Source organism: Mesitornis unicolor, unplaced genomic scaffold (assembly GCF_000695765.1).
Source record: "Mesitornis unicolor isolate BGI_N332 unplaced genomic scaffold, ASM69576v1 scaffold18211, whole genome shotgun sequence".
Taxonomy (NCBI): domain Eukaryota; kingdom Metazoa; phylum Chordata; class Aves; order Mesitornithiformes; family Mesitornithidae; genus Mesitornis; species Mesitornis unicolor.
In genome coordinates, this window is record NW_010165971.1 from 1183 (window position 1) to 28794 (window position 27612).

Sequence of the window (27612 nt, forward strand, 5' to 3'; positions counted from 1 at the left end):
CTTCCAGTGGCGGAGCGTGTGCGGGGGAGAGCAGGGGGCGCAGGGCTGCTACGTTCCCGCTCGCTGCTTTTCCCTGGAGAAGTTCTGCCGGCACTTCAGCCGCCTGAACAAGAGCCTGCTCCCCCTCTTTGCCGCCATGAACGGGAACGACCACATCGGTCTGGCGGCCTTGGAGGTGTTCTTTAGCAAGGTGCGCTGGCCCAGAGGGTGCGCGGCGGGGAAGGGGGAGAGCAGGGGGCGCAGGGCTGCTACGTTCCCGCTCGCTGCTTTTCCCTGGAGAAGTTCTGCCGGCACTTCAGCCGCCTGAACAAGAGCCTGCTCCCCCTCTTTGCCGCCATGAACGGGAACGACCACATCGGTCTGGCGGCCTTGGAGGTGTTCTTTAGCAAGGTGCGCTGGCCCAGAGGGTGCGCGGCGGGGAAGGGGGGTAAGCACGCCCGGTTTCAGGGGCTTCTAAACTGGCTGGCGCAGTTTGCTGAGCCGGCGGAGGCTCTTGACAACGTGCTGAAATACCTTAAGGAACACCGGAGAGAAGAAATAAGGACACTGCTATGCACCGCCATGGAGGATTATACTCCGTCTGATGTGAATCTTGAGGACTTTTTTCTGAACAGAAAGTACGAATGTGAGGCTGCCAGAAAAGCAGGCTTGCCGCAGTGGGTGCTCGATGCTTTGGCAAAAAGTAAACTGGCCCCGCTCATCAGTAATGTTCTGATACTAAGAAGCACCTTCCTCCATGTTCAGGTAGAGAACATGCAGAGACCTAGCGCACATAGCACAGCTTTGCCCATTCGACAAGTTATCTATGGACTGCTTCTGAAAGTACCTGGAAGTACTGAAGCTGCTTCTCCAAGTAAGCAGACCAACGAGCTGCCAGTTGTATGTGAATTTGACAGAGTCCAAAAGACACTTAAAAAAACATTTGTTCAAGCAGCAAGCCTACCCACAGATTTTTATGATGATAATTTTTCTTTGGACAAGTTAATGGAGGTAAATGCTTGTCACAACAGATCATGGTTAACAGTGTTTCATGAGTGACAAAAAATAGCTGCAACTTGTGTTTGCCAGCTGTCAGCTAAACGTGCTGCCTGAACTAAGCCACCTCAGTAAATAACTACTTTATCCAGAGGTACCTACAGGGTTCTGAGCTTCTTTGTGATACTTGAGAAGAGACATAGGTTGCCTTTATCATCTGCCCCCCATCCCCAGTTGTACCAAGACAAATTACAGGAAAATATGGTTGTGCGTGTATATGTAGTGTTGCCTAAATTTTTCCATTCTAGGTACTTCTTTCATACTATATATTTTGTTAAACTAATATTTGATTTTATAACTTTCAGGAAACTCAGTTTTATGGAATTTAGAAAAGTGCAATTCAACACTACAAAACTTAATTCACATTTGATCAAACTATGCATGTTTCAGGTCAATATTCTGAAACAATATCTGACCCATACTTGTAACTAAGAATCACCATTATTTCATATATGAACCTTGCAGCTGTCCAGCAATTCTACCTGCCACAAGTATGTGTCTGGCTATCATGGTCCTTGCTGCTTGCAGACAGAGCAGCACCTGAAAAGCACAGCTTTTAGTCAAAGGAAAGTTGCACTAGGTTAGTTCCAGTCACAATTAGCAATTCTATATATCTAAATTCTAACAGTTGAGACTTTTTAACTCTTTCTCTGAATGGAAAGTAATCTCACATTCCCAGAGTTGCATAACTGAGGTTTTGTATGCAGTAATTTCCAACACATCTGGGAAATATAATCTGTGCCTTTTGATACAGAATATTTAAGTCATATGCTCTGTCTGTTCTGGCATTCAGATCAAATGTTAACACATCTGTGTGTGGGCTGTGTTTTTATCACTTGCTGGTGGCTATTTCATGTAAGAACCAAGCCTGTCACTACTACAGCCATTAAATGCTAGAGATAGCCTGTATGTAAGCCTTTGGATCCATAGCTATTTTACCCAAGTTTTTTGTTGTTTTGTTTTTTTAAATGATCAATATGCAAACACTTAAGAGTTTGAACAATCATAATTTGAGATTTTAAGAAACATGACACCTTAATTTGGTCTTGGTATGTATGCTGTTTAATGAATTTGAGTTTCCACTATTATAATCTCCTTACTAAATATATGGGAATTACCAATTCAACAGAAGGTTAGAAGAAAGCTTATTCTGCATTTGAAGTGCTGTAGGGAAATTCAGTTTGTCTTCTACTGTGGAGATGTCTGCCTAAGAATGGGCAAAGCCATCCTAATTGAGGCTCACACAGCACTTGAATTACAGTTGAACAGCCCGCTGCGATTCTGCTGCATGCCTCAAGTTATGGACAAAGTTTGTAATGTCACCTTTTAGAAATTAAATAGCAAAGAAGGAATGTGCTAGGAATTAATATGATGCAAGTGAAGAAGATTTGGTTGTGATTATAGGTGTTTTCAATGTATCAAGAACAGTCATCACCATTATACCTCACAACACAAGGGGATCTTCCAAGACACACAAAATGAAGGGTTTTTTATATGTATCTGTGCATGTATATATATATTTGCCATACTAAAGTAATTTTAATGGATCATGGTTACAAGGTTTTCTAAGCTAGTCAGCTTTTACATAGGAGTGTTGTTACCTGATTTGAAGCCTGAAACCTCTTAAAGTCTAACCTCAGGAAATTTATTCTTCTACTTGAGTAGTATTTTAAAAAATGCTTCCTGTGCTGAATATCTGTGCAACATAATTATTTTTATTGAAAACAAGAAGTGTTAGATAGTTTAAACACAATCTTATTTGCATTTTGAAAATTGCTCACAGCAAAGAAAGCACCTTGTCTTTATTTTTCCATTTTTTTTTTTACATTTTATTTTCAGGTGCCCATGTCAAGCCGTCTAATACTTTTGCTAGAGACTCTAGGAGTGAAAATGAGTTTCCTAGAATCCATCCCCAGTCACTTACAACTCCCTGTTGCTGTAACTTGTTATTGGATACATTGTTCAGAACCAAAAGTTAATTTGCATCAATTAAAAGCTTTACTTCTAATGATAGTATCTGGAGAACTGCACAGGATAACAAATGATCCAGGTATGTCTTCAAATAATATGATTTTAGATGTTTAGCTGCTATGAAAATCTATACCTTAATTCATTTTTTCCCTCATTTATGGTGACTTGTCCAAATTCAGATGAATTACCATTGATTTATGCTATATCCTGGGGTGTCACATTCTTCGCATCAGTACAGAGCAGAGCAGCAGTGCTAGCCATCAGTTTAACATTCTATGTAGCTAAAACTGCTTTTCCATCTTGTAAAACATTAATTTGCATTTATAAATGTTTTTTAGGACTACAACAATAATTTAGATATAGAAGTTACAAAAATAAGCTTGGCATACTCATGAATCAAAAGAGAAAATACTGTTGATGCAGTCCGATTTTTTTAATGGGCTTTTCTAAAATCATGTGTACTTAAGAATGCTGAGTTGCACAGGCACCTTTTCTCCACCTGTGCATTGAGAGAATTTGAAAGTGCAAAATTAGCAGAAAAAAATGTTTCAGTAATACTTACACCTATTAGAAATAAGGTGCCATTCCTTCTAGGAGTCATCCTTGAGTTGATGGCAAAGCTTACACCTGCCAGGGTTATGCAGTTTCTTTAGGTTCTGGTCTATAGTAGCTGAACAGACATGGTTGCCATCTGCTTCCCAAGTGGGTAGGAGCAAGATGGAAATCTAGTTTAGAATCAATCCACTCACAGAACTGCATGGCAAATTACTTAAAAAATAGAATTCTGGATTTTACAATTTCAGATTCTTACAGATATTGACACTTGAATTTTTCCTCAATTTTATGTCTTAAATTCAGTTTGAGACACTTGAAAACATTATTGCTTCCCAAAATAGAACTGGAGGTTTGAAGACTATATATTGCAGACACCTCTCTTACTGTTCACAGCAGACCATTTATTTGCATATCATTTTTTATTTATTAATCCCACAGTTTTATGTGCTGAAGATGACAGTATTGCGTATAATGAATTTCTAAAATGGAAGAAAAAGAAATTGCAAAACGAAGACTTTGATTTAGATGCTGCACACAGTTTTTGCCAGTGGCAGTGTTGTCTTCAGATGGGAATGTATCTCAACCAGCTCCTTGGCACTCCTCTCTCAGAGCCAGACCTAAGTAGGTAAGGATGTTTCAGAGATCTGCTTGCCACATAAGCCCCCTATCGGATTCGTTCACCTTTTTTCCTGTCAAACTCCTTTGGCCATTTTACTACATTTGAACTCCTTTAAAGACATTAATATGGAGAAAAATACTGAGTAGAATAAGTATCCTTCAGGAGCCCACTGTTGGATTCTGTATATAGTTAGGATTTATTTTTTTTTCCCCACTAAGCAGCATGTTTCTGTACCTGTCCTGCTGAGGTGCAATTCTAAATGAGGATTCTCTCCTTCCTTTGAGCAGGCTTTACAGTGGGACCCTTGTGCACAGACTGTATCAGGAGCTTGAAACGACACCTTCAGTGGAAAATCTATTTAATTTATCTCCAAAAATGACTCAGCTTTATCAGGTTTTGCTAAATACTGTGCAGTCAACTGTATCTCCAGATTTCTTTCAGAAGATGAGCAAGGCCAAATCTGTGTCCTGCAAAAAGAAGAAAGCATCTAGAAAGAAAAAAAACACTGTCAGGTGTGCTATACTAGAAACTCAGCATTTATGCAATGGTAATAGGTTTGCATTACTTGGAGTGGATGACTGAAAGTGTTACTCCTGAAATAACTTAGTGCCATGCAGATGGAAGAAATTATACTAAAATAAGTGACTGTATGGGAATTTGCTCTGCTGTTTACACATAACTTCCTGATTCAACCTCTACTAGCAATTCTTGCTTCAGGGATTTTTTTAACTTACTTTTTTTATAACACACTCTTATTAAAGATGTGCTGTATGAAAGTCATGGTGTTTTTTCTTTAAAGGTATCAGTCTAATTGAAAATGAGAGTAAGGTTGTTCAGCATTTTAAAGCTGTACTATTTTAGAGGAATTATTTTGCTTAACATTCATAGTTGGCTATCACCCTGAACACTTCTAACTTGCAAAAATCCAGTTTTTAAGTTTGTGCTTGAGGAACGCAATGACTGCAATCTTGCAGATTAGATTAAAATGGAAACTGGCACGTTTAAAAATATTGTAGACTCAGTCTGTACAGGTAGAGCATTTGTGCTTTTGGGGGAAGCTAGCTTTTCTCAGTGACAACTGAGTAAGTTGTGCTTGCAGCATTATAGGTACTGAACAATATTGAAAGTTCAGCTTCTATTCCTGCCCTTCAGCATGTAAGAAGTAGGCAAATGCTTACATGCATACACAAAGCTATTGCATGGTAGCAAGCGTCATCAGGCTTGCCAAGTTGCCAATCCTACCCAGTTACTCCCTTAAATTGTTGTCATTTGAGTTAACCTCCTTTCTGTAAAATCTCTACTAAAATTACAGACCTGTTTAACTTGCCCAGATGCACAACCCCTTGCTCTCAACACAGTTACACTAAAAAATTATATTTAAATCCTACATTATTAGTATTTCTGAGTACTTTGTAATAGCCAACTTCCAGCAAAATTAGTCAATTTACATAAATGCCTTTCTTACAAAACTGTTGATTCTTCACTGTCTTCCCCATGTAAAATCTAATTACTACATTTTGGTTTTTCTTTTCAAGAAGCCATACACCTTTTCTTACATTCAGGAAAATCATGATTTCCACCTTCAATCAATCATAAAAGTTTTGCCCACTACTTACCAGAATTCAAGCTTGATTTCTGCATCACTGTGTGCTGGTTATATCCTTTACCTGACAGCTTTCCACATGGAAGTAACTCACTACATCTTGTGACTTACAGGAAAGATGTCTGATACAGCTAAGTCTTGATACTATCCATAATATATTCAATGGGAAAAAGGATAGACTTACAGCATCTATTACATGAGTAAGAAAACTATTTGAGGTACTATTTAACATTTCTTCCAGTACAAGACCTACTTATTGAACTACCGGCAGATGGCACCTTACAGCAAGTTATTAGAACTGCACAACCCATTTCTAAGTAGACTTCTATTTGCAACAGTCACTTTTCCATCAGGTAACTTCAAGTTGAAAGGGGTTAAAGTTCTTGATTTTAGTAACTAAAACTTAAATCTTTAATCATTCAAATCATCCTCTGATCCATTATGATCCTACGTGTTTCATTTTACCAAGCTTGTAGTTCCTTACGATTTTTAAGCATCAGAGTCACATTTAAAATAAATCTTAAATAGACAAATCCAGGCATGTTTGATTCCACTTTGTTAGTACTGTGAGAAGAGAGATCTTAACTTACTCTGAGCCCCATATTGGAAAAATGCAGGAGAATATAAATTCTTGAGACTTGCTGAGCAGCAGTATTAAAATTACATAGGTTGGAAGAGTGAGAAACTCAAGTATTGCACTTCTGGATAAAAACACTGCTATGATCTCATGGCATTTTGAGAATACCTTTGCAAGTGTTGACTCAATGATTAAGAATTACTCTACCGGAAATGTGTTCTCAATGCAGAATTCAGCTGTAGTATGTTGCTGATAAAAATGAAATATACCTCATTGCAAACACCAATCCTGCATGTGGAAGGAAGTGATTACTGACTCTAGGGTTGCTATTCAGAATTTAAGTAAGTGTTGCAGTTTTCCTTTTTGAGTCATAGGTTTCCAGTCTTGTCTGGGGGAAAAATAAAAAACAAATTAAGGGCTCTTACTTACTAAAACCAAAGAGTTCCTTATTCCATGCTTTAGAGCAACTACATTCCTTCGTTGCTATCTTCACCCCACATTAAATGCCTCATTTTTTGTGGAAAAATCACACTATTCATTCAGTTGCTCTTGAGAAAAGTATCTCAACCCTGCTGTCTGGTGATAACAATCAAGGGTGGAGCCAAAAAATGGCAATGGAACTCAGTCCTCACACTTTTCATAAATAATGAGATTGAGCTAAATAAATTACCTGTTACTGTTTCATTGTCCAGTGGAAAGATACAGCAGAACTTAGTTCTGCATATTTAAAGCGAATTGCATTCAATAAAGTTCACCCTGCAAGCTGACAGAATTGTTTTTAAGAGACTAAAATTTTATTTCCTGACAGGCATACCTTATTCCGAAAGTGAGACTAGTGCTGGGAAAAAGGGTACTTCATAAAATTTGTTTGAAGACTAGGTAGTAACAATTCCAAGGTAAGACAACAAATTGGTATTCATCGACACTTCTGTACTTACCTGGATTTCTGGGACTCCAAGCACAGAGCACAAAGCAGTCAAATCCCATGGAAGAATATCAACAAGTTAAGACTTACTATGTGAAAAGCATAGTTGCTGTACTTGCTCAAAATCCAAGTTCATTCAAGAGATTCTTCACCAGCAAGCATTGTCAGTTTTTGCTATCTGTCTTCACTGAAGAATACGAAGTCTTTTATTAATAACTGTTCTGGAATTGTATTGAAATACCGAGCACACTACAACAATACCAAACAACTACAGCCCTGCTTGCCAAAGATGGTAATAGTTCAACAAGAGGAACACTGACAACTCTGTTCAACTTCTGAGAGGCAGACCTGCTGGAAATAAGCAGCTTTTGCTTGAAGACATGAGAGCATTTCTGCAACAGGACATCTTGGACAGGCCCGACCACCTCAGTGGTTCACATAACATCCTTGAAGGAAGCAGCAACGGCCATACACTGCAGTCTTTCCTTTTACATGATTAGAGCTGCTGCACGTTGGTAATCTAGGTAACATGCACACTGAGCATGCCCAGGGTCAACAAAAGCAATGGATGAGTTGAATGTGTAAAGCAAACTCAATGGTGCACTCATGTCCTGTCTGCAGCCCCCTTCCTGACCAAGTCTGGGAATCTCCCAAGTTGAGTAAAAATAAGAGAACAACTAAAATAACCTCTTAGCAGAGAAATTCATACAGCACTTTCCAAGCTGCTTTGTTTTCCATGAACTCCTCAGATTTTGGAGCGTGGCACATGGGGCAAGCCAGAAAGGTAAGCGCAGAAATATCCCAGTGCCTGTTGACAACAATTTCTCATTAACTGACAGGATGACCAATGTGACAGCAGGGCCCAGAGCCAATGCCAATGCTACACTTGCAGGCTGCAGTGTGAAAAGATGTGTATCCACATGCTCTCGAGCAAGAGATACCTTTAGTCTCCAACTCCTCCTAGAAATCTTAGACATGATATCCTCTTTTCAGGGTTCCCTACGTGACTGTTCCTCGCATTTCCTCACGGGATGAAGAGTCCTACTCTGAGGAGAGGACACTGATGACAACAGCTGCAATTCTATTTTGAGGAAGAACACCGTTTCCAATTAGTGAATATTATGAGTATTCAGACATTATCATATATTAAAAATATATAATACTAAAATGCTTTTAACAGATCAAGACACAAATCTATTATAAAGCTTTTCTAGCCACACAAAGTCATTCTATAGGTTAAAATTTTAAGTTACACTACCAGTAAAAGTTTATTTTTATGATCAGAGTGCAAGAAGGAAGAGGAAGGAAAACCAAGCTTCTTTGAAAGAGGGGTGGGTTTTTGCCATTAGAGTGATGATTAGTGCATTCACTTTCTAATTCAATACACTACAAATAATTTAAATAACAGTACTGTCTTATAACCACTCAAGTGATCTAACAGTCATAAGCCAAAGTAAATACGAAGCAAGACATGCCTGTATCTAAAATTATATCAAAACAAGCATGCTAATCTGGTGTAAATGCCAGTTTCTTTTAAAACAAAGAGACAACACACTTTAAAGAAAAGCAAACATTTACTTCAAATTGCAGTATAGGCTTTTCAATCACAAAAAGAAAAGAAAAACAGTGATCCAACAGCGGTCACATCCTGTGCAAAAAAAAAACCAAAACTCGGGATACAAAAAAACTGTAGCACAAGGTACTTGAGCCGCTTACACATTGCAGGATAAAGTAAATAAATACAGTAGCTAGAATATGGCACTCTTGTGACAGACTCTAAACCCAGTGGAATGCCTGTGAAATATTTTTTTTATCCTTGTATTAGTAGCAAATTCCCACCACCATAAAAGTAAAATAGTACAATGTTTTAAATAAAAATGAACTAAAATATTTATATCTAAGAGAAGGATTTTACACAGTTGTATCTTTTAAGTGCAGAAAATGGGACTTGGGCTTAGATCTTTCTTTAAATTAAACCCCCCAACACACACAAAATCCTGTTCGATCTCAAAAGTAAATTTATGTTTGAGGAAAAAATGTTACCAAAGTTGCATAATTTCATTTGTTACTCCCACAGCTGGAAGTTAAATTCTAAACAGTCTTGAAACATGAATGTTCATTATTAGCCAGTGAAACAAAGGACTTGTCAAAAGTCCTCAGGATTTATCTATCCTCCAAATATTGTTTTGCTTTCTCCTAAGTCTTTAGACAGCAATCCCTAAGTTTGCGAACAAAAGAATGCAATATGCATCATACATCAAGAAAAGACGAAGTTGACGAAGAAGAACTTCCACGTTTCTGGATCTTTTCCTTGCTTCTTTCAAACTTCTTTATGATCTCAGTCACTATGCACACAGAGGAAGTGAGTCCCAGAAGAAACAGTAAATCTGGAAAGAGATAATTAGCCTTTTTAAAATTTGCTATTTAAAGGCTGAGTATAGACTTACAAATAAGTAAGACTTACAAGACTTTCCAATTGTCTACCAATCATTGGCTAAGCTCAGGAGAAATGAAGCAAGAATCAATTTTTGCAGGACCAGATGATTAATGTGTGTAGTTTATGCACAAATCATAAAGCACAGGCATGATATTTCAACCTTTTTGAAGTATTTCATAGCCTTATGAAAACAAAGAACACTAAGCAACATAAATAACTTCACACTGAAAAAATACTATCAGAAACAACAGTACAATAAGACAAATTCTGTAAAAATACGTATTTCATGACAATCATTTAACTCCAGAAAACCACAGAAGTAATAAATGTTTTCATGAGGCCAACAGCATTGTGTATCTATAGCTTCTTAAAATCCTCATGCCTACTTATCCTACAAGAATGCAGTTATTATTTAATAAAGGAATGAGATTTTTAAAAAAGTGTTTCGTGAAAAAATCTGCTAAACAGCAAGATTAACAGTGCTTAAAAAAAAAACTTGTATATAAAGTCTATGCTTCATTTTTTGCCTGCATCAAAATTTATATTAAAAAGCATAATACACACAAGCACCTAAGAAATTTAAGAACACACTGATAAGTTGTGTACCATATGCATTTAAATCATAGTTCCCAAATAAAACATCTAAAAAGATCTTTTTTTCCATAAAAAGAACAAAAAAAGTCAGCAGGCTTTTTATTCCTCTCATATGCAAACAGCTAGAAAGTGCTCTTACAGAACCATTAGCTAATGCATTTGCAAATTAATCCTTAATATACAATTTTGAAAAGGGAACTGATCTTACCCAAGATGCTCAGGCTCTCTGTTTGGAAAACCTTCTGAAGTGGAGGAAAGTAAATGACCAATAACTGCCCCATTATAGATCCAAGGACAGCATAGCAGAACATTTTGTTACTGCACAGTCCAATCTCAAACACAGATTTTGCCTGTAAAATAAACAGCACATTACACTGTACACGTAAGCTTAATTATCTAGACAAGAAAACAATTCATAACTACAATTTCTTTTCAACCAGACATTTATTAAAAAATGTAAAAAAATATTGCTGACCTTTCCAAGTTCTTGAATAGGCTAATTGCATTTTCTCTCTAGTAAACAGAATACAAATCTTGTCTTCATAGTCAACAACTTGTATACTGAGCTCACTTTTCTGCAAGTACAATGCATTACAAGGTACCCTCTACGCTATAAAGAACTGTTTTTGTTAACTCTGATAATTCACATCAGAAATTAAGACTGCAAATTAGAGTAAGTGTAGTAAAATATACTAACAATATACTTTTCTCCAACTAGCACAAAACTTCAGACTTGTTTTCTTAAAACAAAAACATAGACAGAAAGAACAGTTTAAGAAATTTCCACTGAATTATGGGTTTAGGGTAACAAAATAAAAAGGTAAAGCCTCCAAGAAGTTTCAGATTCTGGCAAGGATGCTGAACTAACAGAATTTTCAAGGAAAAAAAAAAAACAACCAAGCGTACAGAGCAATATAAAGGACCATCACACTTCAGTTTTTACTAAAAATTTCCTTGTTCCTGCCAAGACAGAAGCATTACCAACAGCTCTGCATCACATAAGCAAATTACTTACCTGTAATTAAAGAAATCCTACCTAGTAAATTTGTTAAATTCTGAAACCAAATAACAGATATGAAATAAATCTGCAGGAAAATATTTGAAACACAGACGGCAAGATCCTCCCTCAAAGAATATTCTACTTATTATGTAAATACTGTGTAAATGGACAATACGAATCACTTACCTGAGATCTAGAACTCAAAGCATTGAACATATCAAAAAATACAAAACAGGTGAAAGTCATGGTTGTATCTCGAGGAGTTATTACATTGTCTCTTAACTGCCAACAAAAGAAAATGAAACAGGTTTAGCATGCTTTAAACCCTCCGCAACTCCAAACAAAGCTATTACAATAATTCAAGTTCTACTAGCTAACTAATGAAAGCAAAAGCAACTTGTTTGGCCCAAGCTGATTTAATAAATCATTCAGCAAAAATTATGCACCTGTAACTTATAACAATTTGTAATTCCAAGCTGTGATTACATGAAGCCTCTTGACAAACATTTATGCAAGCACATGAAATACCAAGAATTCTCTGAAGCACCACCAAAAGTTCAAACATTTTTTTCAAATGGTTGTTTCATAATGGGCTAGAAAATGTGTACAATTGCTTTCTATGAGCCAGTGTTTCCCAAGTAGATTTGGGACCTGGAGAAGCCTGTATTAAAATAGAGATTGGGGAATAAAACTGTATTCCTTATTTCAACAACTACTTCAAAAAATCTTCCTCTGTAATCTGCTTAGATTATTAAATAAGCATGGACAAAAGTTGCAATTAAGTTCATACAATTTCTCAATTCCAACTGTTGGTATAAAAAGGACTTCTTTTAAATTAGTTTGTTACTGATTTAAGTTTTGTGCTTTTGCCATACCTCTCTCCAGAAAACGAACAGTGTTCCACACACGATAATTATCGATGAAACCAGTATTTTAACAATCAGGTTTTTGGTCAGAATGCTGTCCTTCAAATTTCTGGGAGGCTTCCGAATAACATCCTTATCCACAGGCTCCACCCCAAGACTTGCAATTAAAAGAACATCTTTGATTTTTATCATCATAAAAATAATTCCCTGCTTCTAACTTAAGGACTAGATTTTCTGAGACGAAAGAAAGATTTTAATATTCTCTCTATAACCTAAGAATCATCTCATTCAAATAAGCACATGATATTTTCACTTTCAGAAAACTGTTATATGTATTAGTAACAGGCAATATTCTACCACCACAGCTTGAGAGTCCATAAATACAAGACATCAGACAGTATTTAAATTACCAGATGCTAATTTTAAAGGAAGCTGCAGTATTAGTTATGTTCTCCATTTCTGTTATGGTGATTGACCTAGCTAAGGAATCTAGTGCTAGTTCCTTTCCACCTCTCCCTCCACCTACTATCTGCAGTGAAGAGGATCAGAGGAAGAACCCAGAGGGAAGCCACAATCCTACATGCAAGCTTCATGGGCGTTATGTGTGGATTTTAGGTATAGAACCCTATAATTATTGTTAGATATTCATGCAAAACAAAAGGAATTAACATAGAATAACTATACTGCAAACATTGTAATTCCAAGAAAAAGTTTGCTGTTTCAGAAACATTTCCCTGAAGTTTAACACTTCACAGAGTTTCCTTTATGAGCAACCATCTTCCTTGCTGAAATACAAGGACTACAGACCTCTAATGAAATTCACAGTAATTACCTTTGAGCTGGAGGTCCATCCATAATAATATTGATCCATAAGATCTGCATGGCATTGAGAGGATTAGGAAAGTTCATTAATGTAGCCAGTGAGATTAAAGTCAGTGCTGCTATACTCCTGTTGAAAGAATCCATTTTTATAACTGTCAGCACAAAACATTTCTGAAGATCCACTGAAAACTGCTTTGTAATCAACACTTCAGCTATTTAAGAGTAGATACAGATTTTGACAGTGTAAGCCTAACTTTAAAGGTAGAGCATGAATTCATTTAGAATACTCATCTTGACACAGTCCTTACTTTAAAACAATGTTGTTTTGGCAATTAGAAGACAGTAAATTTGCATCTTCAAAACCTCCCAAACTTGAACATAACATTTCAGAGTTATCACTCACCTTCACCTAATTGATTTTTTACTGGCGAACCGGGTCCTATACTTTTATTGTGCCAGAAGTGGCACTTCTAAATGTGTTTTTGATAAACAAACTGCTTTTACGCTTTTGATGTAAACATAAGCACTCCGTGCACCCGTCACTAGTTTGACTCATTAGTCAAGGTAAGGTACTACCCAAGCTCCCTAAAAATACCTACATGACCCCTCATTATTAGCCAGATGAGAAGGCTACACAAAAGACTGCAAACAGATTAGCTGGTTGCAAGCTTGGTATTAGAAACCTCTCTAAATAAGTATGCACTAATTGCTTTCAGTGCAAGATTAAGCGGTTTCATAACCAACAAGAAGAGAGCAAGGCTTATTATAATTCCAAATTTAGCGCTCTACTGAACCCTATTATGCTCTCCCTGCAAAGAGAGACAGGAAAAAAAAAAAAAAGGGTAACTCATTTGTCAGCAACCTGAGGCTGCTATTCCCAAGGCTAACAGGCAAGCACACTTTCCCAGAGTATCTGTGCTTAGTTATTTGTCAGAAGCAGATTTCTAGTCTTCTACCAATGTAGAACATTAGTCAAGATTGAAGAATCTCTGACACTTCCTACAATTTTTATACACGTTTTAAGAGGTTGGTGTTTTTTGGGTTTTGTTGTGTTTGGAGAGACTGGGGGGGTGGGGCGTGATTTTGGGGGGGTATTTAACCTTTGTGGGTTTGGGGTTTTTTTGGTTTTGGTGTTTTGTAGTTGGTTGTGTTTGATTGTTTGTTTTAATTTCTGCAACTTTATTTGACCACTCTGAAATGCCATGAAGGCTTCAAGAAAGTACATGAAGAATGGGACAAAGAGGAAAATCATGTAATCTGGATTCAGGAATATAAAACAAGCTTACAAAATTCTTGAAACCAGAGCTTAACAAACTCTTGTCTTGTCTTATGTACACACGATAGAGTTATCACAGGGATCCTTATATGCAAGAAAAGAAAGTCAGCTTCACAGAGCTAACTCATTCCACAAACCAGTATATGGATTACAGAGAAACTAACCTCCTGTTTCTCTGGTTTCCTCCATTTGATATATATGTGCTGGTTAAGGAGGGACTGACTACTCATTTCTCCTTTAAACAAGGACCCAAAGGTAGCTATGCTGTTTCTCTCCATCCTCTCAGTTACTGATTTTTCACATCTTAACAAGAAAAACTGTGACAAGGTTAGATATCTGTTTACTGCACTATTTTGTGGCTCTTTAAAAATGAAACAACCCACCAGATACAAAATACTGAAAATTCAAAAGCATAGCATATCAGCATCCTACAGGAAATTTACAATGTTCACATGAATGTATGCAGCATCTGTTTCGTGATACTTTGACTAGTTCACAATGTAGTTCTCATAATGTAATATTTTCAAACTTACGTGCTCAGTTGAAATCTAACAAAATTTTTTATGTTATTATAAATTCCTTTACCCTCTTCAATTGCAGACCTGCAATTAAAAACAAAGATTACCTTACTAGACAAATGAGACTACTGCCAGAAAAGCTCAAAACAAACCAAAAAAGCTACTGCTTTAAGCAGCAATACAAATGGCAACAAACAAATGGAGCTGAGGTTCTTATAACTTCAGCAGTTACCATTTTTCAACTTGACTACACAATTAATCACAAGTTACTTTTCCAGCTGCTTAACTTTCAAAATTAAATGTCAATAGTAAAATGTTATCCTTGTTCAAGATTCATCATCATCCTTGATGAGACCTTCTGATTCAAGTTAGATAATTTAAAAAAGAAAACAAACATAAAAACATACACACTTTTTCAAAACCATAGAAATATAGCACGACTTTAGAAGACCATCTATTCTTACTGCACCAGAATTAAATATGCAGAGGCCATCTTCTCAAGCTCTACCATGTGTCGCTATCACATTATCTCAATTATAGTGGTGAGAAAGTGTTTTCTAATACCTAAATCAAGTTACTCTGCTGCAAATAACACTGATTTCTTTCTTCCATTTCCCCAGTAGCCAAGAACAACAATTAATCAGCATTCTTTTTGTAACTTTTAAGACAAAAAGATTAAAGGGGCTTGGGAAGCATGTAAAACAATGGAAGCTCATACTTTTTTTTTCTTTAGTGTTCATCACTCTTTTCACTCTCCTGCTGAGAACTTCCCTGATGAAGCAAGCAAAACTGCATAAAGCATTTCAGCAAAAGTCTCATCAAACCCAAGTAAAATTAAATACTTATCACAGATGTCCATCCTATGTACCCTTCTGAAAATATCTTAAAATTATTCCCTATTCTCTTCTGCTTTGCACAACAGCACATTGCTGTTGACTGAACTAACAGGGAAATCCTTTAACTCTCAGACACACTGCTGCCTGGGTGGGCTTTCTTGTATCGTACTTCTACATTTCACATCTTTCCCAAGGGATGAGCATCATACTTCCAGACAAATTGAATCGTTCTGATATTGATGCATAATTTCAAAATGAAGGCTTTCTCGCTAGACAGCAGTCCAGCTCTGCCAACAACCACTACTTTCAAAAGTCAGACAGATTAAATTAAACATAATTTTAGCTATGGTCTATTTGAAGTACACCAACATAAAAATAAAATGAACAAGTAACAAATAGCTGGTTACCAGAAGTTGGTAACTTATTTTCACCTGTGATACTTAAATAGTTTATATTTCTTTCCTTTTCTGAAACACCATCACATTTAAAGAGTTAAAAACAAACACAGCGCTGTGTAAAATTTTTAAAACTTCAGAGGCATGCTCTCCCTCATTTTTACATATGATTTATGTTTCTGAAGTAAAAAATTAAATGAAGATGAATCCTCCTAACAGCTAACAGACTCACAATTTAACCTCAGTTATGTTTCCAAATACGCTACTAACAATTCTACTCAGAGAAGGAGAAATACAGGTTAGATTTTCATAGCACATACATCCACAACCTCCTTTGTTACTTACATCTGATCTATGTACAAGGCCAAAGTAGCAAAGGTCTAACTATGTAAATACATTCTTACATTACTATTAACATACATAACAGAATAAAGAAATACTTAGTTGCCCCCTTGTACTATTATTTTCCCAGTGCTTTTTTAAGAGTTTAATACAGGTAATTACCATAAAGATAGTTTTCCCGACTTATCTGAGAACTCATTAACAGCTGCTACACTTACGAATTAAGGGAATTTCTTTTGTTTTTAACCCAGGCAACACTTCATTAAAACTGTATAGCACAAGGTATGTAAATGAATGCCACCTACATTATTGTCTGAAAATCATCATCCACGAGGATCATATCTGCTGCCTCTTTACAAACATCTGTTCCAGTTTGTCCCATTGCTACACCAATATCTGCAGCCTTCAGAGCCACAGCATCATTCACTCCATCTCCTGTCATAGCTACTACTGCACCATTATTTTGCAGGGACTAAAAGAAGGGAAAAGAGCTGAAATCAGGGATTGAAATAACCCATGCTATAAAATTATAGATACAAGGTTAGTGTGATCACCCCCCTCCCCCAGTTTTGTCTAATTCCACTGTAAAATAATTTTTAAAATGCAGCTGTTTGCATTTTAATGACATTTTATACAAGATTTTAGGTTCATATATTCAGACAGCCTAAGTTTTAAAGCTATGGTATATAAAATCTGAGAAAGTAAGAAACTAAAGAAAGAAGACACAGTATTTACATCTTAACATTATCTCCCTCTTATAATTCTCGGTATATTCCAACTGTCTCAGTGTTTGACTTCTATCTCACTATTGTTGCTTTCTGATTATTCCAATTGTTACACTGAGTATGTCCCTCAGATGTGGCTTGAAATTCATGTCCTTTTATCCTGCTCTCAGAAGTATCAGCAGAAACACGGTTCTTTCAAGTTCCTAGTCAATTTAACTACAATGTGACACAAAAACTCAATCAACCCCCAGCTTCCTACATAGAAGCAAGCACATTGTTGCCAACCCGCAGCTGCCTATCCCTTGTGGGCACTGCACATTTTTCTAGGTAATATTTTCAGATACACTTCACTTTCAATCCAAATGCATTTCTGGTCTCATCCTGACACACTGTAACATATTATAATTTAAGTAAAGGCATCACAAACAGTACCCATGGCAACAATCCAGCATTTGAGCCTCTAGTAAGACATACCTTTATAATTTTCAGTTTATGTCGTGGACTGGCTCTGTAAAATACTGCAACCTGTTAAAACCACAATGAAGCATTAGTGAAAATTTAAGAAATGTAAAGAATTGCACTGGATTCTACAGGACTAGAGGATAAAAAAATATTATGAAAGGCCAACTGTTTTCTTGTAAGCTCTAAAGTTGAAGCACCAGTGAGCTGTGTTTTTAGTACAGTGAAATCATTAATTTCAGAGAAGACTCAAAGTGTGTTCTGGTAAAAAAAGTTCATGCTATCTACTTCAAGACAGAATATGCAATTTAAAAACCCTCTGAAATTGTGAGGCAACTGAGTTATAATGGCTTGCTGCTGGCCTTCCTGACTAAATATATTCAGGCGATTGCCATGCTGACTCTATGAATAATGTCCTTTTCCCTTGTTCACACCACTGGCAAGCTACTTGGGGCATTTCAATTTTACTAGTTTGTGTAGTATATTAGTAATAGATTGACGATTTAAAGGTGTAATTAATAAAGATCTCAGGTTAGAAGGAATTATTATTTTTTCAGCATTTTTGTCTCTAGTCTTCTCTGAAAATTGAATTTTGAGCACGTGGACATTAGTTTTCCACAAACCCCATGCTGTTAGCATTCACATCTATTTTTCCTCTTTAAGAACCTTGATAAGAAGTTAGACTTCTCAACAGCCACTTTAGACTGTACAGAGATATCAATCTTAATGGTTGATTTGAATTAATTCCTAAGGAAATTTTAGATAAACGCTTATAAAACAAATTGGGTCTCAGGTCAAACATATACAAAGTAAATTTGTAGCTATTTCAGTTATTTAAGGTGGACAGCCTTTAAGAACAAGGATTGCCAAATAAACCCAAAATTACTATTTGCCACACAATTCTTTTTTTTCTAAGTTTGTTTTTGTGAGTCATCAAGGAAAGACACAACGCTGACATGCACATTTCTTGATTGTAAATATTGGCTTTTGGCTTGCTTACATCAGCCAAGCATCCCGCAGTCTAATTTTATAGTCTTTTGCAAAGAGAGCAGCATTTTGATACATAAATGTTGCAATATAGCCAAGCCTGAACCTCAACTGCATTTGACTATGCCTTCACATTTACAACTTTGATATTGGGTAATACATTTAGCTATTTAATAACTAAAAAGTACAAAGCAGTAACTTAATAAATAGACTCTTTCCAAATTCCCAACCAGTGACCTCAGATTGATTAAAAATCATTAAAGGTACAGACAGCTGCTCTTGCAAATTATAAAAAGATGGACTGCCTGAACATGCAAACTGTAAGGTTACACATAAATACATACATATATACACATATACATATGAGCTGAACTACTCAAAGAAATAAAATGGTCTAACATTTGAAAAAGGTGATGACACTCATCGAAAAGGAGAGGTGGCAAAATGAAAGTTCCAATATAGGCATTGAAAGGTAAAAAACAAACTGAATTGTTATAAGAGACAAAAGTGATAAACTCACTAAAAAAATAACCGTATCTGTTGAAATAAACAAATTTTTATATGGTCATATGCCAAACCAGAAGATATTTGCTTGATCAGGGACAGCTTTTGTGTTTCTGTACTAAAAGCCTCTGCTAATTTACTGCATCACCTACTTCTATTAGAACCATATTATCTGGATCTCAGAGGCTACATTTGAGCTTTCCACAGAAAAAAGCACTTCTCAGTATAAAATATATCCTTTACTGCATTTCAGTAAGTAGTATATCTAAACAAACCTTTGGTGTAATTTGAGAAAGCTGCTGTATATCCAAATCATCTATTTCTTCTCCAGAGATTGCCTGTGAATTTTTGGAATACAATCCTAGTCGACTAGCTGGAAATGAATAATAAAAAAGTATTAGAATAATGTATCACTTTAAAACATTAAATACCCAGTTGTTTGGGGTTTTTTTTAAACCTAAGGTTTTCTGCAGCATTTCAGATTTGAAACACCCAGAGCAGAAGATCTTAACAACTTATTGATTCAGTATACTGCAGTAAGTTATCTGAACTCCTGAGTAACAAACACATGCCTATTCTAATCAGCTATTTATTTCCTTAGACTTTTTAGGTCTAAAGGTCTGTACTTCTTTGTGTCAGGCACATATAAACACAAAAGCTTGGTCCTCTCTAAAGAATTCACGGTTCAAAAAATAACAAGACAGAAAATGAAAAATAACATGGGGAAACAAGGAAAAAAAAAACTTCTGAGAACGTACTGCTAGTTTGGAGGTATACTTTTTATGTACATATTCAACCTTTTGATCATCATCAACCTGTATGTAAAGAATTCCTCTTCTAGTTAAAGCACTTGTATTTCAATGTATTATACTGAAAAGAGAAATTAAGTAGTTTGTTTAAATATTTATTCATAGTACTTAAACTTCAAACCTAGTTATAAGGACAAAATTGTATTGGATAGTACTGAAATGCCATATTGATCCTAAATACTCATTGTCATCAGCTATTATAGTTTCTCCCTGCCATAAGACAGGCATCTGAAGCTGAGGGTAGGGAGGGTGGTGTTGGGGGTATAAGAATAAGAATCGTAAATCAAGTTTATGTTATAACAAAATACAGTAAGAAAAAATAGTAAGAAAATAGCCTCAAACAGCAGAATTCATACATTAAACAAATTTTTTAAAAAAAAGTTTAAGCTGAAAGTAAAGTCTCATGTCAGGCTAAGGTGTTGGGGTTTTTTGGTTGTTTTTTTTTCTCCCCTCCTAATTCCACTGTGCCATACGTTAACCCAACATAGAGAACTCAAAAATGTTGAGGACTTAATACCCACATTTCACAACAATTGGTTAGGCACTGCCAAGAGAGCAAACAAGTGAAAAATGAAGTGGACTATTCATACCAATAGCAACTGCAGTCTCCTGTGAATCTCCAGTAATCATTTTTATTGCAACTCCTGACATGATAAGTGTAGTAACAGCTTCTTTTACACCCGTTCGTGGAGGATCAATTATTCCCACAAGCCCCAAAAAAGTCAGTTGTCCTAACTCAGGACCAGAAGCTAATGCCAGAACTTTTAGGAGACAAAAAAAAAGCAAGTTTAAGTTTGAAATTAACATTTAGATCATCATGTAAAACAACTGTTTTAAACTAGTAGACCAGCATAAAACTAAGGATGGGAATTGCAATTTTCTTTTTTTAAACCTTGGTAGCAATGTCTGTTATCTTGAGCACTCAGAATAGCTTACTTATGTATATTCATTTCTTCTAAAGAGTAGTCTGTTTACCAAACACACATATTCCAGGTTTCAAAGATAACTTTCCTATTTGCTCTCAGATGAAAGTGTTTATACTTGCACTGTGTGGAAAGAGAAGAGCATCCAGCTTTATGGTTTCTCTGCACATGCATGGTCTTTTATGCAAGAGGATGAAAGGGAGGGTCAGTTAACCTATTTTAATTTTCTGCCTTTTTCCTCCCCGCCTCCCCTCCTTTTAGAAGCAGATTTCATTGAGTAAGTGCTGAATATTTTCTGGAATACCTTTTACAGTAGGAAACTCAATGCAAATATATTTAAATGCTAATTAGAGTTGTAAGATAAAAGCAAATTCACTTTTTTCAAAACATTACCCTAGATTTTTTTCGTTTGACAGTGACTGCCTGAAAAAAACAGCACAAAGAGATATCACTCCTAGCATATCTTCTCAGTTTCCTAGGAATTTCCTGAGCCACACAATAACCCTATCTTCACATTAAAAAAGTTGCGGATGGACTTAACAGCCTACAAGTCTCTTTACAGAGGCCAAAGCAAGTCAGCCATGCATAAACCTTGCCCACAGTTACCTCCTATCAATCATCTTGTGAAAAATATTCGCAGTTATAATTAAAAATATACACAGCTTGTTAACATAAAAGGTAATTCTTAATGGCATCGTCTGACCTGCAGTCAGTTGTGCTAGTGTAACTCACAAAGGTACCAGGAGACAAAGTAACAGAAAAATAAAACACACTCACATTTTTTAAAAAATCCACAAACTATAATGAGATATGGAAGCTATTAGGCAGAAAGGGACTGTTCAGTTATGGTCACAGGCAAGAGATGACAGGAACCAGCACTGCCTTTTCTCACCCTATGCAATTTAATCATGTTGTTATATAGGCCTTAGGCAACAGCACCTGTTTTTCCACTGCCCCATTTTAAAGAAAAACTACTCAACCCAGTGGCACTTACTGAACAACAACAACAAAAAATTCCTAGTTTTTTTGGTGGTTTCTAGGTTTGTTTTGGTTTTTTAACCAATAACAAAAACCAATTTTAAAAATGTGGTTATTTTGAGACACTGAAACAGACTTACCCCTAAGTCCGGCAGAGCCCATAGATGTCTTCTCTTGCTGGTATTGCTCTCTCTGTTGCTGAACAAGAGGTAGGGTCTGCCCCTTACAGTTATATGATGTACAGTACCTAATGACTTGTTCATAAGCACCTTTCATAAAGCAAACTTCAGGTTTGTCCTAAAAGGAAAAAGAATTGTTGTATGCACATGCACAAGTATATACACATGCACATGTAAGAATGATGTCTCTGTACTTTTCTAAAGAGTTTTCAGAACATAATGCAAATCAAAGTTACACTTCTAAACCTAAAAATCTGGTCTTTTGAGTCTCTCTCTACAGTGTATATTCAAGAGTGGAAATGTCAAAAGAGCCAAGCTAATAATCAATACCTCATTTCAGTAGACATCATACACGTTCGACACAGCAGGTCATCGTTTATAAACTAGAGAGGCCATGCAAAGGACAGAAATTAAACCTAGACAGAACATTAGGCCCGAAAGACCTTTAGCTCATCATCTGACCAGCTGCACAGGTCACTGAACACCACCTGCATCCTAATACCATGTCTAATAACTCTAACATTTTCCAGATAGTCATCTAGCCTTGATGATATCAAGGGATTGAGAATCCACCACCTACCTTGAGCACTTAACTCGAATGCTAAATCAACTCCTCCCTTCCCTTCCTTGTTTTCGGATTAAGAATTGCTGCCTCAGCTCAATTTCAAATCACTGATTCTCATCATCTCCTCCCATCTGAACTAAAAAGCTCTTTTTAAATGTATCTATTTTACTCCCTGTGAAGGGAGTCAAGCACAGTAGTCAAGTTACCTCCATCTTTCTGATATGTTTAACAGATAGAGATCTAACTTTCTAATACAACTACATTTTCTTAGCCTTCAAATAATTTATGCACCCTTTAAAACTGTTCCAATTTCTTAAATAGTCTTTTTAAAATGCTGATACCAAAACACAGACACAGGAAATTCTTACACGGATGAAAAACATATAGCAATTCTTGGTCACTATTCTTTATATAGACAAGGATAATGCAATCATATTATCAGTACAGATAAAAGGAGGCAAATGCTTTATTTCCAAATCGAAAGGACTTCACTGTGATACTTCACACTCTCTGCAAGCCTTTTTTCGGTCAGAAGTACTAGGAAACTTTCCATAAATCCAAGATAAATGCTGTTGTTGCACGTATTATGTGGAACACTCCAGTTACCAGACTGGCAGTGACTATGTCAGTATTTGTAACAAAGCCCATTCAGATTGGTCTAAATGAATCATGAATGCAAATATGTAAATATACAAATATTTCCAAAAGATGGAAGATGAGGTTAAAGAATGGTTTGGATTGATAATCCAGGACACTGTTGACATCTATGAAGCCTGTCAACACTGGGGAATATGCTGTTTGCACCAAAACCAGAAAACTTGGGTTTTCAAATAAAAGAAATTTTAACTATTGAAATCAGTGCATCTTCTTGCTCTTCATTTGTTATGTAACTACCTAGGCCCTGAAACAGAAGACTGGCAGAACTACTTTAGATGTTTGAGGAGGGAGAAAAAGGAAGAAAAACCAACCAGGTACACATTCAAAGTCTCAGATATCAAAATAATTAAAATAACTTTCCAGTATGCCTTTTATGGAAATAATTTCTTGTGATTCTTAATCTCATCTCCACTTCAGAGTCTGAAACTAAAACTGACTATTATCAAACCATATTCCCAGGGCTATGTACTACTACCAGCCTACCATAACCTCTGAAGTGAAAAAATTAGGACATTAAAGAAGGGAGATAACCATTCTACAGAGCTAGCACACAAGGAAATAGTGATTGAGGTTTACCTGCTGCGTTCTGTGAACACATTTAACAGCCATCCATTTCTGTTCTGAGCTGAAGGGATATTCAGCCTTCCTTATATAGTCCTCCTGGAGTCCATCTAAACCCATCTATATAAAACAGAAATACCACCACAATGTCAGGACCATTTCTTTTCAAGTAGCTATGCAATTAGTTGGCTTGTTCAGACAACTTATTTAACTATCATTGTGTCATTAAAAACCAGTTTCATCTCCAAATTTGCTCATGAGCACACTGTTCCAGGTTAGACAAACTTCTAACAAACCAGAACCTAGAAGCTTTTCAGGCCTCAGCATAAGTCAGACTACTGAACACTATGTATTATCTTTGATCCGAGGATCTTGATATACTTGGAGATTATGACCATCCACAAACACAAGTCTTGCAACAGCTAGCAATGTAACTCTTGATTTGACAAAATACATGTCTAAAGCCTCAATACATTTTTATATAATCTGTGTACTTTCTCTGCTAGAAGGGCCTATAAAATTATAACACAAGACTGTGGCAAAGTCTAGACAAGGCAAGTCACTGATTTTAAGTTTGAATTATAGAATCTGAAATGACTTTTTTTTTGTGAACAGAACCACCCAAACATTTAAGCTGAAACTAACCATGAAGACTCCAGACAAAATGCATTTCATTCTGAATGTTGTTCTCTCCCCACCCCTGATGCAACTTGCAGCATCCTATGCTCTACCCTTAAGCAAGTCCAAGAGAAAGTGCCAATTAAACAAGAAACAGAAGTAGAAGCAGCAGCCTGCTGTAAGCCATTCTCAGTACTTACAGAGCTTCACAACTCCTTCACTACCTCCCCTTTCAGCAACATATGTGAGAGACTCCTCTGCTTCTCAGTTGCTATAGGCTCTTGGTAGAACATCATCACTTTGGTCCTTTCCAGTCAAAGACTGAGGACTCGGAATGAATCTCAGCAATAAGATAGATACATCTCAAGCCTCAGTTACACAAGGAGAAAACAACTGTAATGCATTCATCTTCCAATGTTTTAATGAGTTTATTCACCATCACAAAAAAAAAAATTAAGTGCTAAAATGCCTTGCCACATTTTTCAGTACATGTCATGGGTGTGTCACAGCATTATAAAAAAACCAAAGGACTTAACTACAGTGTCCACAATTCAAACTACCTGTGCCCCGCACTTAAAGGGCACTATAAATGCTGCAGTCACCAATACATCAGTTATCAGCTTCTTACTGCTTCTGATGAGAACTAGGAAAGAGACAGCACAATCAATATTCAACAGGTAATGGCTCATGGCAGGTAAAATGACAGTACTACATGCAGAAAGATGAAAATTATGATTTTACTTCAGTTCTAAATAATTTTCTCTTGCCTTTCAGAACGCAATACAAATCTAGGAACCCCAGAGGAGAGGAAAAAAAATAACAAACCACCAAACTTGTTTCTACACATTTCCTTCCCACCTGCCATGAATCCAAAAAGCAGCATCAAGTACGTACCTTCATAGCAAGTGCAATTAAAGCCCCTTCCGTTGGCCTCCCCATTAATGTATTGTTTCTAATCAAAGCATCATTGCACACACAACCGGCCTAAAAGATGAGGAAGGAAAGAACACAAAGTAAACATAGCACAAAAGCTTTGTATGATGTCATCAATAAAAACCCATTTCTCTGCACCAAGATCTTACCTCAACAATTTTGCTAATGGATGGGTTGTTATAACCATGAATGACTTCACCATCGAGCATCACTTCTCCAAACCTGTTATAACCCACTCCAGTAACCTGCAAGACAAAAGTCAAAGGCAGGATGCAATGTAACGTTCACTAGGTTCATAAACTGTTTTATTCTCAGCTTTTTACTATAAGCTACAGAAAATTTTTTAAAAAGCTATTATTCATAATAGCTGATTTTACCCAGTGTGAATGAATTCTCCTACTCAGCTTCTAATATAGCAGATGCTAACTAGATTAAGGAATAAAAAGGGCAAGCAAGCTCTTCAATTAAATATATTAGAGACTAATTTAAAGAAAAGTATCCATTTTATTCCTTAGCAGTGTATATTGTTTCCTTACAGTACTAGGCATGCTTCTTCTTTACCTTTTTTCTTCTCCTTTTTATAAATTTTTTTTCCTCCCATTCACCTTTATCATAATTAATAATGCATACCCCCTGCAGGGGAATGGAAGCAGAGAGCACAGTCCTACTTTGATCCAGTAGGAAGAAAAAAAAAATCATAGTTGAACAATCTCTCAGCTGAGACCTCAGAGAGGTGTCAAAACAGTAAAACTTTTTAGTATTTTTAGTGCACAAAAACTAGGCATCCCAGTAGGATCCTAAAAAAGAGTCTTTACATACACAGCATTAACAGCTAATATATTTTACAGTCATTTCAAGTGCTCTTTCAATTAGGAAAAAGGAGCTGATTGACCCAGACGTAAACAAATTGCACTAGTAGTAAAGAAAAGGCAATTACAGTATTCCCATAGAATTCTAAGAATAGAAAAATAAATATCAGGATATATAAACAAACCTAGGTAAATAACAGGAAAGAATAAGAAGAAATTCAAGCACTTATGCTTACAGAAGTACATGACAAGACCATCTGTTGACAGAAAAAAAGCCCTGATCAAGCTTGATAACTAAGTTGTTTAAAACACTCCCATGAAAACACATCTAGTTCCACATCTTGCTGCTTTTGCTTCTCTTTTGTGCATTTACTTCAGTCTTTGCAGCAACTCCTCAACCTCTACAACCACTGTTTCATGTCCTGCTTCCACTTCCAGCTCCATCCATTAAGAAAAGCCAGGAATGGCAGAACACACTCAGTATGAGGGGTTCACACAATACATTGCCTTTCAGCCACAAGCTGGATATCCTCATTTCAATTGTTTGTAACATGTAAATTTTATTTATGCAGCTGCAACAGGAAATAGCCTCAACTTTCTGTACAGAAGAAAAAACACAATCTCAGCATCTGTCTTTTATTGTGATGTACAACCATCAAGAGATTTAGAAACTTAACATATTATACATAAAAATCTTCTGTAACCACAGAATGCTTGGTTAACACAGCTCAAAGGCTGCAGTAATAAATGAACTGAAGAACATAATTAGCTGGAAGTTGAGGAACAGGAATTTGGTGCAACAAATTTATGCTTTTTCAACTGATGGTTTACCTGCAGTACACTCAAGCATGTTTCAGCCAATGCACACAGCAAAGAAAGAACAAAAATTAAAGCCTAAGAGGGTCTCACTACATACCTCAGCATGTTGCCCATCTGAAGTAAAAATATGAGTAACAGTCATTTCATTCTTTGTCAGAGTTCCAGTTTTATCTGAACAAATTACATTGCAACAACCTGAAATAACCAATTAATATTTATAAGACAATGCTCGCTGACAAAAATAGGAGTAACTAACAAGAACAAAAGTATTCAAGACAAGCAAACTTCTAGAAATACTGCATCTGTCTGTGAAAAAAACAAAATGAGATTTATCAAAGATAGCCATTTTTCAACTATTTACGAATAGCTGTACAAGTTCTTCACAAGTTTGTCCAGTAAATAAAAAAACCTAAGAAAAATCCCAAATTCACAACTTATCTGAAATGCTTCCACTCACTACCTCTCCTTCACCTTATTCCACTGTATCTCAAGCTACACTACTGAAATCTCAATTGCAAATCCTGGTGAGGAGGAAAGCTAAGAGCTGCTTTACAGCAGACATTTTTCTTTATCAAAAAGTGCAACTAACATCAGCCACAACACATTTGTCACACAAGTGTGACTTACTACTAAACCTGCAAATTTTAGTAAGGCTGAAAAGATTACAGAAACATGTATATGCCTTTTTAACTCAGGAAAAAAGTATTTTGAAAGA

At 36.3% G+C, this 27612-nt stretch overlaps 2 protein-coding genes across 2 annotated transcripts in view; one reads left to right on the top strand and one right to left on the bottom strand.

The window, feature by feature from the left end:
• The window catches only part of ASTE1 (asteroid homolog 1 (Drosophila)), a 5079-nt gene extending 520 nt beyond the window's left edge, over positions 1–4559 (top strand). Inside the window, exons 2-4 of the mRNA XM_010194812.1 lie at positions 187–990; positions 2875–3085; positions 4468–4559. Of these exons, the coding sequence (XP_010193114.1) occupies positions 187–990; positions 2875–3085; positions 4468–4559 (1107 nt within the window). The remainder of the gene's footprint in view (positions 1–186; positions 991–2874; positions 3086–4467) is intronic.
• Positions 4560–8844: 4285 nt separating this feature from the next.
• The window catches only part of ATP2C1 (ATPase, Ca++ transporting, type 2C, member 1), a 34194-nt gene continuing 15426 nt past the window's right edge, over positions 8845–27612 (bottom strand). The window contains exons 12-26 of the mRNA XM_010194811.1: positions 26995–27092; positions 25419–25514; positions 25231–25320; positions 23734–23838; positions 21897–22053; positions 20446–20616; positions 19322–19419; positions 17571–17621; positions 16677–16843; positions 14814–14882; positions 13015–13131; positions 12192–12339; positions 11503–11598; positions 10525–10666; positions 8845–9672 (exon numbers count right to left, since the gene is read on the bottom strand). Of these exons, the coding sequence (XP_010193113.1) occupies positions 9536–9672; positions 10525–10666; positions 11503–11598; positions 12192–12339; positions 13015–13131; positions 14814–14882; positions 16677–16843; positions 17571–17621; positions 19322–19419; positions 20446–20616; positions 21897–22053; positions 23734–23838; positions 25231–25320; positions 25419–25514; positions 26995–27092 (1742 nt within the window). The 3' untranslated portion in view covers positions 8845–9535. The remainder of the gene's footprint in view (positions 9673–10524; positions 10667–11502; positions 11599–12191; positions 12340–13014; positions 13132–14813; positions 14883–16676; positions 16844–17570; positions 17622–19321; positions 19420–20445; positions 20617–21896; positions 22054–23733; positions 23839–25230; positions 25321–25418; positions 25515–26994; positions 27093–27612) is intronic.